Source organism: Oncorhynchus masou, chromosome 24 (genome assembly GCF_036934945.1).
Source record: "Oncorhynchus masou masou isolate Uvic2021 chromosome 24, UVic_Omas_1.1, whole genome shotgun sequence".
Classification (NCBI taxonomy): Eukaryota; Metazoa; Chordata; class Actinopteri; order Salmoniformes; family Salmonidae; genus Oncorhynchus; species Oncorhynchus masou.
The window spans coordinates 56,148,213-56,164,761 of record NC_088235.1 but is presented as its reverse complement, the minus strand read 5'-3'; the positions used below and the strand labels follow the sequence as shown (position 1 = coordinate 56,164,761).

Sequence of the window (16,549 nt, the reverse complement as noted above, 5' to 3'; positions counted from 1 at the left end):
TACACTGTAAACACACGCACGTACAAAGAGTTATATTACTTTGTATCACTGCATAGATACTGTATATGCAAAACACATTGCACAAGTCAAATGATCACATCAAGTCATCCATGATCTATTTCTACATATGTTCTCTCTCCTCCCCTGGTTGTGCTGTGTTAGGGGGGACTGGCCATGGCAGGTGTCTCTGTGGCTCAAGTCTCTGTCCAAAGGGAACCATCCACTGTGTGGAGCCACGCTCATCAACTCCTGCTGGGTCCTGACTGCTGCACACTGCTTCAAGAGGTGGGACACAGAGACGTCTAGTGTCCAATGATGGAATGGCAGTGACTACGTTCTAAAGATGACATGTGTCATGCATACAATAAATGATCTATCAAGGAGCTTGTCTATGTCAATAATTATATAAAGTATTCTTAGTAAGAGATTGACACGCCACTGATAAGTGAAACCTTCTTGAGTCAATGTCTTGATCTTTTCAGCTTGGCTTCAACTTCCTCAGACCTTGATTTCCAGTCCTTCTTTTTCGTCCTCTCTCTTCCTCTCTTAGGTTTGGCGGGGACCCATCGCGCTATGTGCTGCGACTGGGTGACTACCACACGGAGGAGAGGGATGACTTTGAGCGCAGCCTGTCCCCGGAGCGCATCATCATTCACAGGAAGTACCACAGCCAGGGCTGGGAGTATGACATTGCCCTGCTTAGACTGAAGGGCACCGAAGGCAACTGTGTGGCTTTTAACCCTCATACCAACTCAGCCTGCCTCCCTGCGCCTGGCAGCAAGTGGGGGAAGAGGCCAGCCGCCTGTGTCATCACAGGGTGGGGCATCACAGGTGCTGAACATGAGCCTCTCGGTTACAGACAGTTCCTTTTGTGTTTATATTGGAATCAGCCATTTGATCTGTTCATTGCTTGATATTTTATGTGAGAGCATTTCCATGGATTTTGCCTCCCTCTCTCTTATCTCTCTGTTCGTCCCTCCCTTTCTCGTTCTCGCTCTCTCTTTCCCAGACTCGGAATACTCCCGTACCCTGCTGCAGGCCTGGGTTCCCCTGCTGCCCTCCTGGAAGTGTAAGAAGCGATACGGCGAGCGCTATACCAGCCGCATGCTGTGTGCGGGCAGCCTGTCGGACCGTCGGCGCGTGGACAGTTGCCAGGGTGACAGCGGTGGTCCCCTGGTGTGTCAGGGAGAGGGGGGCCGCTGGGTGCTGACCGGGGTCATCTCCTGGGGTCATGGCTGTGGTGACCCCTCCTTCCCTGGGGTATACACGCGGGTCAGCAGGTTCCTGCGCTGGATTGACCAAGTCACCAACAACCCTCCAAGGATCTGATGCTGCCACTGTGACATTGGACAGCTCACGTTATCATATGACTTTGGGGAGGTGGGGGGATTAAAGGCGCAGTGACCGGTTAGAGAGGGTTACTACATCCGGGTATCTGCTCATGGTCTCACTCATAAAGTTGCACACCCAGCAGAGCGCTTTTAAGTCACTTTTTGTTTTGCATACACTTGGAGAAGCCTGTATGGCATTGTGCATTCTTGGTTGTGTGGAAATACCACTTTGATGAGAGCATTTAATGCATCAATGGTTCAATTATGAGAGCCAGACTGCATAGGTGAATGACATTGCACTAGAATGCATGCCATAGTATCACACTGCGACACCTGTGAAAAGCCAATTAATGGTGCCAATGGGAGTAAGTCTAGTCAGAAGCATTAGGTGAGTATCATTAAGGTACAATATTGTATATTTACAGTACATATGGCTTCTAAATTAATAATTGTTTCATGAACATTCCGGTTGTGCATGCATTTTAACTTATGCCTATGCTAATGTGCTCCACTCTTGATTGAAACAATTGGCCAAATTGGTCAGCTTACAGATCGCTGGTTTAGATCATATGAGAGGCATGAGTGGGCCTTTGAGGCTCTGTATATGTGGCAATGATGACATGGCTTCTCACAAAGGCTTAAATGATGTTTGCCTGCCCACATACAGTATCCATCTGTCAACCAATTTCTGTTAAAGCTGCACTTTCCGATCAGCATTATGTGAAGCCAGAGGGGGCGGGGTGAGTATGTGTGTGCAAGCATGTGAGAGTGTGTGTTTACATGTATTGTGTGCACTGTCAATTTATTTATCATACATCATCTCAATTCTATACCATATTTTTGAGTTGTCTCAAGTTGCAGTGCAATTCCCAAATGATCCATGTAATCTTCTCATCATTCTTATAGTTTGACAAACATGAACACATCTTACATACGTACCAAGCCTATACAGTGCAGATGTAACATGGTCACATGCCACTCTGATTTTGAAACGCTCATACTGAGTAGATGTCTAAGCTTCATGTGGTTATTACTAACGCAAAATTACAACTACTAGGAAACAAAACTAACGACTCCCTGTACACTTGCTGGAATGTTTGTTTACTGTTTCCACTGAATGTTCAAACCTTATTTTGTTATATGGGGCTTTAAGTCACATGACTGCATGTTTCTGATTGTCACTGAACAACTATTTATTTTGTGATATTTTCTAAACAATCTTCAGACTCTCGCTCCTGCCACTGTTGCTTTTTCATTGAAGGATTTTTATTCAACTCCAGAATGCTATAGGTCTACTGTACTAGAGGTCGACTGATTATGATTTTTCAATGCCGATACCGATTTAATTGGTCATTTTTTTTAAATGTATTTGTAATAATGACAATTACAACAATACTGAATGAACACTTTTTTAACTTAAAATAATACATCAATAAAATCAATTTAGCCTCAAATAAATAATGAAACATGTTCAATTTGGTTTAAATCATGCAAAAACAAAGTGTTGGAGAAGAAAGTAAAAGTGCAATATGTGCCATGTAAAAAAGCTAACGTTTAAGTTGCTTGCTCAGAACATGAGAACATATGAAAGCTGGTGGTTCCTTTAAACATAAGTCGTCAATATTCCCAGGTAAGAAGTTTTAGGTTGTAGTTATTTTAGCAATTATAGGACTATTTCTCGCTATACCATTTGTATTTCATATACCTTTGACTTTTGGATGTTCTTATAGGCACTTTAGTATTGCCAGTGTAACAGTATAGCTTCCGTCCCTCTCTTCGCCCCAACCTGGGCTCGAACCAGGAACACATCGACAACAGCCACCCTCGAAGCAGCGTTACCCATGCAGAGCAAGGGAACAACTACTCCAAGGCTCAGAGCGAGTGACAGTGACGTCACCGATTGAAACGCTATTAGCGCACACCCCACTAATTAACTAGCCATTTTACATCGGTTACACTGGCCTAATCTCGGGAGTTGATTGGCTTGAAGTCAGAAACAGCGCAATGCTTGAAGCACAGCGAAGAGCTGCTGGCAAACACACTAAAGTGCTGTTTGAATGAATGCTTATGAACCCGCTGGTGCCTACCATCACTCAGTCAGACTGCTCTATCAAATCATAGACTTAATTATCACATAACACACAGAAATACGAGCCTTTAATGCTTGCTAGCAACTTACCTTGGTTTATTGCCGACCTCGCATAACAGGTAGTCAGCCTGCCATGCAGGCTCCTAGTGGAGTGCAATGTAAGGCAGGTGGTTAGAGCGTTGGACAAATAACTGGAAGGTTGCAAAAACGAATCCCCAAATCCCTGCGCTGCCCCTGAACAAGAGCGTCTACATTTTACATTTAAGTCATTTGGCAATGTAAATGAACAAGGCAATTAACACACCGTTCCTAGGCCGTCAAGGAAAATAAGAATGTGTTCTTAACTGACTTGCCTAGTTAAATAAAGGTGTAATTAAAAATATAAAAAATAGGCAAATCGGTGTCCATAAATACTGATTACCAATTGTTATGAAAACTTGAAATCGGCCCTAATTAATCGGCCATTCCGATTAATCGGTCGACCTCTATACTGTACACACCTCTCTTCATACATATCCTGTAAGTACTCTGTATAAAATACCTTGAATGTTAAGGTGAATATATATGTGTTCTTGAGTGGTGCCATTAAATATCTGAGTCACTCTTGTGTTTCATTACTATTATGTTGCTCCAATATTACTCATCCTGCACAGCACATCAGAATTACAGCTCTAATGACAATTTTCCATGTGCTTGTCTTATTCATCATGACATTTTTCTGTAGGCTACTTTGTCTTGAAGGCATCTTGGGTATTGGCAGATTGCAGAGGTTTCAGCACATGGAAAATTGTCATACTTTTAGGATCATGCTGACCAATTGAATTGCAACCTGAAACCACCTCCTGTACTTTACTCTTATATAGTGTTTCAAGAGAAGTCAGAAAATAGTGCTGCAAAAAAAAAATGTTTTACAATATGTCAGTGCTGTGTTTGCAAATCAAACTGTAATAATAGCTGAATGGGATTCTGCACCAGATTGGTGGTGCTTAATTGCTACACGTTCATATTTGGTGCACAATTGCAATACTACCTGCACAAGAGTAATCATTGATGTTGACAGAAGTAAACTCTCCTAAACTAAGCTGGCACTCTGGTTCTTATCCCATGAGGCAAACCTGGCAGGGAGCAGGCCTATTGAGCGATCTGAAGTTTCTTGCTTTGTGCCTAAAATGTGTCACAGTCCCGAATCAAACATTTTTGAGGAACAAAGACAGACGACAGAAAGGGAATCCAGGCTGGGTTTCCTAAACTCCTTCTAGGCTCACTCTGTGAATGTTAGAACAGCTACTTTTGAAACAATTCTCTCATTCTTATGTGTATATATAGACTGCTGGCATGTTCTGAGGTCTTGGATTAGCTCTTTGTTTTGCATTAGGCAGTTTGTGAATACCATGGCAGATGCTAAAAGGAGGGAAAACACTGATATGCTACAATGACAATGAAATAGAAACAAACTGACACGAAACCGCCTATATTTTTTTCTGAATTGAAGAGACATCAACTGTGCAGTGGCCAATTGATCAAATAGAGGTCATGATCCGTATCACAACTCTATTAAGGTGCCTACAGATGGGCCGCAGTAAATGGCAATTGAACCACAAGAAAATCTGCCAACCGTGTGTAGAGACCAGTGGTCCCGGTTGTTGCCAGCTTGAATGTTGTCATTGATTGGTTGACAAGATGAACTCCGCTCAGTGGTTAATCATGCACGGCGGCCACTCAAGACTTAATTTCATCTTTCGGTGCCACGATCGCCAAGCCAGTGGCGCCGTTTACGGGAGCAAGCATCACAAACCACGCCGCTTGCAAAACTGCTTGTGTTTTGCCATCCACCTCCATACTCCCAATGAAGTCTCTTCAATATCAGATTTGCAAGTTTTCTGTTTCCACCAGTCTTGGATGTGGTTTAACCAAAGCCACATTCCTGCTTCCTGTGTGAGTGCAGCTATTAGCATACCGTAGTATATAGACAAACAATATAAGGATAGCAATTAAAACTATAAAGGAGCTTCTCATCCAAACCATATTGTGCATAGTGTTGCACACTTAATTAGTTCAAAGATTCATATAGATATTTTAAAAGCCTAACAGAGCTAAAATGCTGTCTACTGGTATTAAGGTAATTAAGGTCATTCTCACAGGGAGAGCTGTTGTCTTTACACTTGTGCCACTCAGTGGGACTGTCACCTTGTCGTGGTGAGGGGGCTTGTGTACCTCAATGACCCTTTTAGAGATATGTCAGTGGGAGGTAACTCTCAGCAGGTCTAACCAAACCAGACAGGTGAAGGGGCACAATTGGGAGAGACGGTCTAGGACAGATGAATGAGAATGGTCTTCTGTTCACAGACTTCTGTGCCCTCAATGAGCTGGCAATCGGAAGTATTTTCCAACAACAACCCCACATGGATATCCCCAGACCACCGAACAGAAAACCAGATTGATCACATAACAATAACCAGGAAATGGAGAGTTCTCCTGGATGTCAGAGCGAAAAGAGGGTCTGACATCGAGTCAGACCATCACCTCCTGGTTGGGGAATTCCAGATGAAGTTGGTGGTAAAGAGCAGGGTGGGCAGTAGGGTGCAGAGGCGATTTGAGATCAGAAAACTACTAAATAACTAGATATGCCAGGAATTGTGCAATATCTCTATTAAAACAGATTTCAAGCATTGGCAAAGGGAGAAATCATTGATGAAGTGGTCAAGATTTGTGAAGCCATGTGAAGAAGTTCTAGGCCACAGGGAAGTTAGGAGAAAAGACAATCACAGATGACACCTGGAAAAAAATAGAGGCAAGGAGGGAGACCAAACTTAACAGGGAATGGATGACGCCAAGTAAAAGTATGCGACAGGAATACCAACACAGAAACAAGGTGTTTAGAAAGAGATGCAAGAGGGACAAGAAAGCACACACTGAACAACCTGCTAGCGAGGCGGAGGTGGCAGCCAAGCAACACAATTCCAATGAGTTGTATAAGATCACCAGAAAGCTGGCCCGGGAAGAACAGGAGCCGAAGCCACTCCATCCGAGACAAACGTGGAAACCTTCTTACCAAACAATCCCAACAACTGTAACTCTGGAAAGTACACCTCGAGGAAAACCTAAACAGGCCTCCAGCAGGCTTTAGGAAGGACTACTCCTGTACAGACAACATTGTAACACAGAATAATTGTTGAACAGTGCATTAAATGGCGGACACCATTACACATAAACTTCGTAGACTTCGAAAAAGCTTTCGATAGTCTAGACAGAAACAGTATATGGAAACTGCTACGGCATCCCTCAAAATCAGCAGTCAGTCAGGAAAGCAAAGGCTAGCTTTTTCAAACAGATGTGCATCCTGTACCTCTAACTCCAAAAGGTTTTGGGACACTGTAAAGTCCATGGAGAACAAGAGCACCTCCTCCCAGTTGCCCACTGCAGTAAGGCTAGGTAACCCGGTCACCACTGATAAATCCATGATAATCAAACATTTCAATAAGCATTTCTCTACGGCTGACCATGCTTTCCTCCTGGCTAACCCAACCCCGGCCAACAGCTCTGCCCCCCCGCAGCTACTTGCCCAAGCCTCCCCAGCTTCTCCTTCATCCAAATCCAGATAGCAGATGTTCTGAAAGAGCTGCAAAACCTGGACCCGTACAAATCAGCTGGGCTAGACAATCTGGACACTCTTTCTAAAATTATCCGCCACCATTGTTGCAACCCCTATTACCAGTCTGTTCAACCTCTCTTTCGTATCGTTCAAGATCCATAAAGACTGGAAAGCTGCCGCGGTCATCCCCCTCTTCAAAGGGGGTGACACTCTAGACCCAAATTGTTATAGACCTATATCCATCCTGCCCTGCCTCTCTAAAGTCTTCCGAAAGCCAAGTTAATAAACAGATCACTGATCATTTAGAATCCCACCGTACCTTCTCCGCTGTGCAATCCGTTTCCCGAGCTGGTCACGGGTGCACCTCAGCCACGCTCAAGGTACTAAACAATATCATAACCGCCATCGATAAAAGACAGTACTGTGCAGCCATCTTCATCGACCTGGCCAAGGCTTTAGACTCTGTCAATCACCGTATTCTTATCGGCAGACTCAATAGCCTTGGTTTCTCAAATGACTGCCTCGCCTGGTTCATTAACTACTTTGCAGACGAGTCCAGTGTGTCAAATCGGAGGGCCTGTTGTCAGGACCTCTGGCAGTCTCTATGGGTGTACCACAGGGTTCAATTCTTTGGCCGACTATTTTCTCTGTATATATCTATGATGTCACTCTTGCTGCAGGTGATTCCCTGATCCACCTCTACGCAAATGACACCATTCTGTATACATCTGGCCCTTCTCTTTGGACACTGTGTTAACTAACTCCTTCCGTGGCTTCCAACTGCTCTTAAACGCTAGTAAAACCAAATGCATGCTTTTCAACCATTCGCTGCCTGCACCCACCCGACCGACTAGCATCAGTACCCTGGACGGTTTTGACCTATAATTTGTGGACAACACCAAATACCTAGGTGTCTGGCTAGACTGTAAACTCTCCTTCCAGACTCATATCAAACATCTCAAATACAAAATCAAATCTAGAATTGGGTTTCTATTTCACAACAAAGCCTCCTTCACTCACGCCGCCAAACTTACTATCCTACTGACCCTCAACTTTGCGATGTCATCTACAAAATAGCTTCCAATACTCTACTCAGCAAACTGGATGCAGTCTATCACAGTGCCACCCATTTTGTTACCAAAGACCCTTATACCACCCACCACTGCGACCTGTATGCTCTAGTTGGCTGGCCCTCGCTACATATTCGTCACCAGACCCACTGGCTCCAGGTCATCTATAAGTCTATGCTAGGTAAAGCTCCGCCTTATCTCAGCTCACTGGTCATGATAACAACACCCACCCGTAGCACGCGCTCTAGCAGGTATATGTCACTGGTCATCCCCAAAGCCAACACCTCGTTTGGGTGCCTTTACTTCCAGTTATCTGCTGACAGTGACTGGAACGAATTGCAAAAATCTCTGAAGCTGGAGATTTATGTTTCCCTCACTAACATTAAACATCAGCAATCTTAGCGGCTAACCGATCGCTGTAGTTGTTCATAGTCCATCTGTAAATAGCCCACCCAATCTACCGACCTCATCCCCACATTGTTTTTATTTACTTTTCTGCTCTTTTGCACACCAGTATCTCTACTTGCACATCATCATCTGCTCATTTATCACTCCAGTGTTAATCTGCAAAATTGTAATTCCTTCGCTACTATGGCCTATTTATTGCCTTACCCCCTCACGCCATTTGCACACACTGTATATAGAATTTATTTTTTTCTATTGTGTTATTGACTCTACACTTGTTTATTCCATGTGTAACTCTGTGTTGTTGTTTGTGTCACACTGTTTTGCTTTATCTTGGCCAGGTCGCAGTTGTAAATGAGAACTTGTTCTCAACTAGCTTGCCTGGCTAAATAAAAGTGAAAAAAAAAATATATATATGTGAATCTGATAAGGAGTATGTATGAAGGGTTCACTTGCCAGGTCACTTCCAACAGAAAACTTGATGACAAACGCCATCTCAAAACTGGAGTATCCCAAGTCTGCTTACGATCCCCTCTGCTTTCACTAATAGCCATTTATTGGACCATGAATAGAGCCACAGCCCACCAAAAAACAGGGATCCAGTAGAGCCCATTCGCTCAACTGGAGGACCTGGCTTTGGACTCTGAAAGTCAAAAGCATATGCAACAAAAAACAGATTGACTATAGGAAAACAGCAGGCAACTTGGCCTCAAAATAAATGTGGTTAATATAAAGATTCTGACAATAAAAAACAAATCCCCCGGGAAAACTCACCATTGATGGGAAAACTCCTGAAAACGTGCCTGACTGTCTACCTTGGAAGCAATATCAGCACTGACGGTGGAGGTGACAAGGATGTTAAGCTATGCTTCAGCAAAGCTCGCCTTTCTTTCATGACACTCCGCCCCATATGGCTCTCATCACATCTCTCCTTAAACACCAAGATTCGCACAATTCCTAATCAATAAACTTCCTGTCTTCACCCTCAACTCCCTGCGTTACATTCTGAGGATATGGTGGCTAAACAAAATATCCAACTTAAGGAAAAAAATGTATACAGGAGGCTTATTAGCAATGTAATCAGTAGAAGGAAATAGAGATGGATTGGACATAGAGTACACTCGGTAAAGACACATCAAACATAAGACAAGCACTGGACTATTGCCTGGAAACTCAACTTTGAATTGTATTAAATACTACGTCGGGCAGAAAAAACATTTGAATCTGGAAGGTTTCCTCTTACGACCAGAATGTTGAATACGATTATATTTTAACGCACTTTACCGGTTATCCATGCATCTTGTCCTTTTGGCGGTAGGAATGTGAGACAATACATATACTTTTCAAAGCGCTGGTAGTGCATTCCGATTTCTAACACCTGAAGCATGTGCACAAAATAAAAATACATGCACGAGACGCATGCATACTTGCCAAGCTCGTGCACGTGTTTACATAATTCTGAGCATGCTTCAGGTGATAGAAATCTGAACGCACTACCTGCGCTTGGAAAAGTTGATGTAATTATACTTTCCTATAGATATGTTTCCCGACGTAGAATTCAATGCAATTCAACGTTGGGTTTCAAGGCAAATGGACTTCAACCCAGAAGAAAAAAGAAAGCAGGGAAGGCTTAAAAACAACTGGAGATGCTCCACTCTTCAATGACGAAGTAAAGTGGGGGTCTCCTGGCTAGAGGAGAAAGTCCTTGCACATAAGAGAGTGAGGTGGAGATCCATGGTGGACGCCCTATGCTCCCAAGGGGACAAAGAGGTTTAAGTCAAGACTCAGACAGGGGTGGGTATGTGTTGTAGATGTCTCCCATGCTACCTCCAGAGGTCATTTGGGAGACATTTGAATCAAGATCTCTCTTTACTAAGTATCTCTCCTGGACCTATTCTGTGTAATCAAAGTCGTGTAGTGTAAAGAGACTAAGTAAACCATGTTTCGCTTCACATACTTAAAGGCCCAGTGCAGTCAAAATGATGTTTCCCTGTGTGTTGTATCATATTGCACAACAGCTGATGACACTAACACTGTAAAAGTGTGATTTCCTGATAGTTGCTGGTTGAAAATACAAGCTAGGACCTTCTTATCAGCAGGTTTTGCATGGGTGGAGTTTTGACTTGCCAGGTGCCATCACCAGGCGTTATAAGTTATTATAAATTGGGTGGTTTGAGCCCTGAATGCATTTTGGGCAAGAAAATACATCAGCAAATCTATAAATCAGTACCGCGTACAATAGAATGCATCTATATTAAATACGAAATATACAAAATATACAAGCAAAATATATACATGGCAAGTGAACACATGGCTCATCTATGGTTTGCATGTAACAACGCCTGCATAGGCATTAGCAAAGTAACAGAAGGCTAAAACATAACATACTTTTTGCATTCATACTTTCAGCATATAAAAGGTGTCAAAACCAATTAGGCCATCAATGCAATCATAATTTAGTTTTGTCCAAAAGGCAACTATTGACCACTCTGAAATCTGAGTGGTAGTTAGGATAGGGTTGTGAAAATTGTCAATTTTGGTGGCGTTTATGCCAAGATTTGTACAGACAGATGAGTTTGACGCTAGCGAAAACGAGGCTGAAGTTAAAATCAGCTGATAGAGGCAACAGCCAAGCTTTGCTGAAGCCAGCGAGAGCAGAAGAGCCATCTTCCCGACCAGGGAGAGTGGAAGAGTGGGGGACTGTTGAGACAATTTGGAGGGACCCCGGTGTCGTTCTTAGGCACAACGTGGGAACGGTAGGACTACCGGTGTCAGTAGGGAAGAAGGGTATTTTTTTCAGTATTCGGACTCGGAGTCATCGGGAACCAGTGGGGCTCGAGCGAAGAAGCTTTTTTAAAAATATAAATACAAAGGCAAATAAATTCGAGTCAAGTCTATTAGCTAATAGAGTAGATGTGCAATCCAACAAATATAAAACTAACCGTGCACCACTTACCGAAGACCGTTGCTCGAAAATACTATGTATTCATTCAAGTTTGACGGATGTGTAGGTCTTTAAAGGTGTCAAGGTAAACAAACACCAAAGCCACTGTTGGAGCGGGTGCTGCTGTAGCTAGCTAGCTAGCTAGGGCTTTGAGACATGGATTAGGACCAAGGGTATTATGCCAGAGACAGTGTTTGAAAGAATATTAGCTAATTTTTACGATGTTGACCACAAATTAGAACTCCTAGCTACTACAATTGTGAATAATGACAATCGAGACTTTTGTATTTTTAAGATGTTAGCTAGCTGATTTAGCAACCTACTCTTGTTGGCCAGTGTTCGCTTACTACTGTAGTTAGCTGGCTAGTTAGCATTAGCAGATAGTTTAGCTAGTTGGCAGTTTAGCTAGCTGGCTAATGCTAGCTATTAGCAAGCTATTAGCTCCTCAAGCTTGAGTAGTGAGTGTCTGTCAAAGAAAGCTACCGTCTCTCATTCTATCTGGATTTCACTTGTTATTTTATTCACGTTTTATCCACAGGGGAAATGAAATAGGCCTGCTAGGTTGTATTGCTTGCAAGCTTTTGGAACATTATGTTCGGTTGTCTCGAGACGGGCAGTGTGTCGCACAGCTGATTCATCGAGGAGGTTGGAAATGGAGGAAAACAAGTTACGTTTATGTAGATTTAATTTTAAAGTAAAGTACAATAGTTGACGTCAATATTTATTTGGACGAGTTGGGTTAATCGTAGCCAATGTAGAAAGTGTTAAATTAAAATTAGTTAGATAAGAACCCTATCAATATGTGTCTATGGGTGACTTGTAAGTGAGTGGGGGTCGTCTCCCTCGAAGTACTGTCCACTCAAGCAGAAACAGTCCAACTCGAAACTGTGTGGTGGTAGTGGACAGAAACTAAATTGTTACCGGACTAGGATCAACTTTCTCAGACGACATGGATATACGGTGTCTCAGATAAGTTATCACCCTAAATGGCAAGGCCTTGGTAAGAAAGATGAGGGAAAAGGTCATTGAGTGACCTAGTTGTGCCTCTCTTTTCCAGATATACTGAATACTAATTTGGTACAATTTGTGACAAAGTTTCCCCCCTCCTACTGTTTAGAATGGATATTATTGTTTTATTTGTGTAGCTCACCAGCAAGACTACAGTGAGCTCTCAGCAGTGTTTTGGTTCCGTTGCGCTCACCCCTCCCCCAACTTTTACTGGAGACTTGTGGAAGTGTTCTTTCCTTCTGCTGCCTGTCAGTGGTAGGCCACTCTCACCCTTTTATTTTTTTAAATCATTTGACGGAAGGCCTTGGCTATTGTACAGTCCACTTGAATCCTGTGTTATATAGCCTACAGTGGATGTAATGGAACTAATGTTCGCCGAGTGGGAAGACGGAGAAAGGTTCTCCTTCGAAGATTCTGACCGGTTCGAAGAGGACTCGCTCTGCTCCTTCATATCAGAAGCTGAGAGTCTGTGTCAGAACTGGAGGGGATGGAGAAAACAGTCTGGTGGACCAAATTCTCCTACAGTTAAGATTAAAGGTAAACGCACACATTCTATTACTCGTAATCACATCCTCTTGTTACACTTTTAGTGTCCTCATATTGACCTTTGACCACTTAAAACCACTTGATGCCTGTTGCCAAATAACATTGTGGTGGCCAGCATGGGTTCTCCTTTATCTCATTACTTAAAGTGCCTGTGATGATGGATCCAAATCATCTGAAAGCCTCTCTTGAATCAGAATTTGTTGTTTGTCTTGGACGTCAGTGTCTTCTTGTGAAAATCTCAAACAAACATTACATTCATGCATTAGCCTGTTTTCAGAATAGAAAGTTCACAAGATACGTCAATGTAACTATACACATCAATCTCCAAAGTAATTTATAAAATGTAATATTGCACATTATCTTCACTAAGAGCCAATTTATGCTTGATCTGAAAATGTGGTCGGAGGCACTGTATGGATGATGTGACGCAATTACGGAGCCTCTGGCAGCACGCAGAGGCCAAATTTAGCTCTGTACCGCATCACCGTGCGACTCACAAAATTTGTAACAATGTAGAGGGCTCTGTATAGCTCCACATTGACATGATTGGTTGACGGTAGGTGAGGGCTGGAGGTCCTATATAAATACAAACTCACTTTGTTGACAACAGCTCTGTGCTGCTCTGCGAAGCGCAAGAACTATGAATGCACTGACTTCTGCAGAGGCTCAATGCTGCTCTGCCAATGAAGAAGTAGTGCATTTTATTGTACATTTGAGTAATGGTGTAGGCCTACAATTGTAAACTGCTTTGATCAGTGTAGCCTAGTTAAAAATAATGAATTTGGTCCTAATTTCCAGTTGGTTGTCCTGTCCTCATCATTTGACCATTGATCATTTAGGCTGTGTGCATTTTACATAGTATGGCCTTCCTAGGATACCATTTTCCCAGAATTGAGGCATAGCAAGCTTGTTCTCTCAGAATTTGCCCATTTGTTGACTGCACAACAACAGCCCATGTTGCTCTGCTGCTTATTCTTTGGAGAGTCCTCAAAGGGCTCTGAACTCATCAGTATGGGACACTTTGCGAATGGGAGTGCAAGTGCTGGCTGCCCATGTCACTGAGTCCTCATTTAATTTAGGCCTATTGGCTGTTATGTCATTGATGATAACCCATTAGTTTATTTGCAGGATAGTTTCTATAATACTTGCATAATGTCATTTATTTCTACATCCCCCTAACCTCAGGTCTACAACATTGTCCTCCAAAATGTATTACTTACTTTCTCTACCAAAGTAGATCATGTTCTATAGGTTAGGCAGCCTACCGGTTAAGAGTGTTGGGTCAGTAACAGAAAGGTTGCTGGTTCAAATCCCAGAGTAAAGTGCGTGGAAACTGTGCCCTTGAGCAAGGCACTTAACCCTTATTTGCTCCAGGGGTGCTGCACTACTATTGCTGATCCTGTAAAACCACGCATTTCACTGCACACATCTGGTGTATGTGACATGCATAAATACTGAACAAAAATATAAACGCACCATGTAAAGTGTTAGTCCCATGTTTCATGAGCTGAAATGAAAGATCCCAGAAGTTTCCATACTCACATTTCTCTCAAATGTTGTGCACAAATTTGTTTACAACACTGTTAGTGAGCATTTCTCCTTTGCCAAGATAATCCATCCACCTGACACGTGTGGCATATCAAGAAGCTGATTAAACAGCAGAATCATTACACAGGTGCACCTTGTTCTGGGGACAATAAACGGACCCTCTAAAATGTGCAGTTTTGTCACAACACAATGCCAAGTTTTGAGGGAGCATGCATGTTGACTGCAAGAATGTCCCCCAGAGCTGTTACCAGAGAATGTAATGTTAATTTCTCTACCATAAGCCACATCCATAGTCATTTTAAAGAATTTGTCAGTACGTTCAACCGGCCTCACAACCGCAGACCATGTGTATCCATGCCAGCCCAGGACCTCCACATCCAGCTTCTTCACCTGTGGTAACATCTGAGATCATCTGATCAGCTGATGAAGCTAAGGAGTATTTTGGTCTGTAATAAAGCTCCTTTGTGGGGAAAAACAACTTTTGATTGGCTGGGCCTGGCTCCCCAGTGGTTTGGCCTATGCCCACCCATGGCTGCACCCCTGCCCAGCCATGTGAAATCCATAGATTAGGGCCTAATTTTTTTCTTCTCCTAATTGACAGATTTTTTTGTTTGAACTGTAACTCAGTAAAATCGTTAATTATTGCATGTTGCGTTTATTTTCTCTCTCTCTCTCTATCTCTCTCTCTCTCTTATATATTTTTTAAACTTTGGTTTCATTGAGCATAGTGCTGTTGGAGTGACTTAATCTGTCAATGATTTGTAATGTTGGCCGACCTGGCTGTGGGGGTGGAGTTGTACACTGGGGTCCGTCCGTACGTACGTGTGTGAGTGGGGGTTCTGGAGTCTCAGCTGAGTTCTCTGAGCTGGCTTGTTGGACGGCAGCTGGGGAGGGGTAAACAGAGCGCCGACCCGTGTGGGTTGTACAAGCAAGTAAGGAACCGGCGGGGGGGGGAAATATTTATTAGAAGCCTCAGCTAGGGGAGTTTGGGGGAGGGTGTGTGCGGTCAGGCCTGTTTGTTTACGTTTAAGGAGTGGTAGGGGAAGGGTGGAGTGGAGTCAGCTGTGGGCTGTATAGAGGGCTTTGTCTTGTGCAGGTCATTCAGTTCAGAGCTGGGGATTGTGGTTTAGTAATACAAAACCCAATTTGATCAATCTGTGTATTTCTGCTGATCTTGCATGAAAGAGTTGCCAAACCTCAAAATACTCATCTAAAGTCACTGTCAGATTCCCCAAAAAGTGAGATCAGTAAGAGATTTTACTGAAGGTTATACCTTGAAGGCTAGCTAATATCTACTGACCCTGGTTCGATTCCAGGCTGTATCATAACCCGCCGTGATTGGGAGTCCCATAGGGCAGCACAAAATTGGGCCAGCATCATTATGGTTTGGCTGAGGTAGCCCTGAGGTAGGGTTTTGGTTAGGCCCTATGCATCTGTTGGCTCTGTTGATCTTATTTCTTTCAAACCACAGACTGGAGAGAGAAAGTAAGCACACAACCTACTGGGCATGTGTGAGCAGCAATCCTTCACCACTCTACAATGGAACAGCTATTTGAGCGTGGCACCCCCCCCTTCTCTCTCCTGATTGGTCAGTAAGGAGTTAGTAGTCACCATGCAACTGGCAGTGACTGGATGGCAACAAAGACTCTGCGAGACCCTGTTACGGGACCCTCGCTGCTGTTACTGGGCCCCCCCTAATTTTCTCTTTCCCTCTCAACCTCGCTCTCCTTCCTATTTGTAGCTTACATGGGACAGGGGTGCAGGTGTTTATAGTAATGCTGAGCGATTTAACCAAAATTATGTTCTTTTCCCAAAGTTATTAAACAACAAAATTGACCGACGTCTGTTAAATTACTTTAATTCCATGTATTTTTTTGTGAGCTCAACGCGTTGTTTCTCTAGAGAGAAATCAAGTCATTCACAAGATACAGTGCCTTGCGAAAGTATTCGGCCCCCTTGAACTTTGCGACCTTTTGCCACATTTCAGGCTTGAAACATAAAGATATAAAACTGTAT

The 16,549-nt window shown here is 43.2% G+C and overlaps 2 protein-coding genes across 17 annotated transcripts in view; both read left to right on the top strand.

Annotated features, from left to right (window-relative positions):
* LOC135512346 (neurotrypsin-like) overlaps nucleotides 1-4,022 on the top strand; it is a 28,183-nt gene extending 24,161 nt beyond the window's left edge. Inside the window, exons 12-14 of the mRNA XM_064934294.1 lie at nucleotides 163-285; nucleotides 551-831; nucleotides 1,010-4,022. Of these exons, the coding sequence (XP_064790366.1) occupies nucleotides 163-285; nucleotides 551-831; nucleotides 1,010-1,329 (724 nt within the window). The 3' untranslated portion in view covers nucleotides 1,330-4,022. The remainder of the gene's footprint in view (nucleotides 1-162; nucleotides 286-550; nucleotides 832-1,009) is intronic.
* A 7,100-nt stretch (nucleotides 4,023-11,122) lies between these two features.
* LOC135512341 (zinc finger SWIM domain-containing protein 8-like) overlaps nucleotides 11,123-16,549 on the top strand; it is a 212,671-nt gene continuing 207,244 nt past the window's right edge. For 15 of the 16 annotated variants that reach the window (XR_010451400.1, XR_010451399.1, XM_064934271.1 and 12 more), the window contains exon 1: nucleotides 11,123-12,976. Coding sequence is in view for 14 of the 16 variants with exons in the window: in XM_064934271.1 (XP_064790343.1) it covers nucleotides 12,799-12,976 (178 nt within the window). In the remaining 2 variants the exon portion in view is untranslated. The remainder of the gene's footprint in view (nucleotides 12,977-16,549) is intronic. The other variant, XM_064934265.1, reaches the window with a different exon arrangement.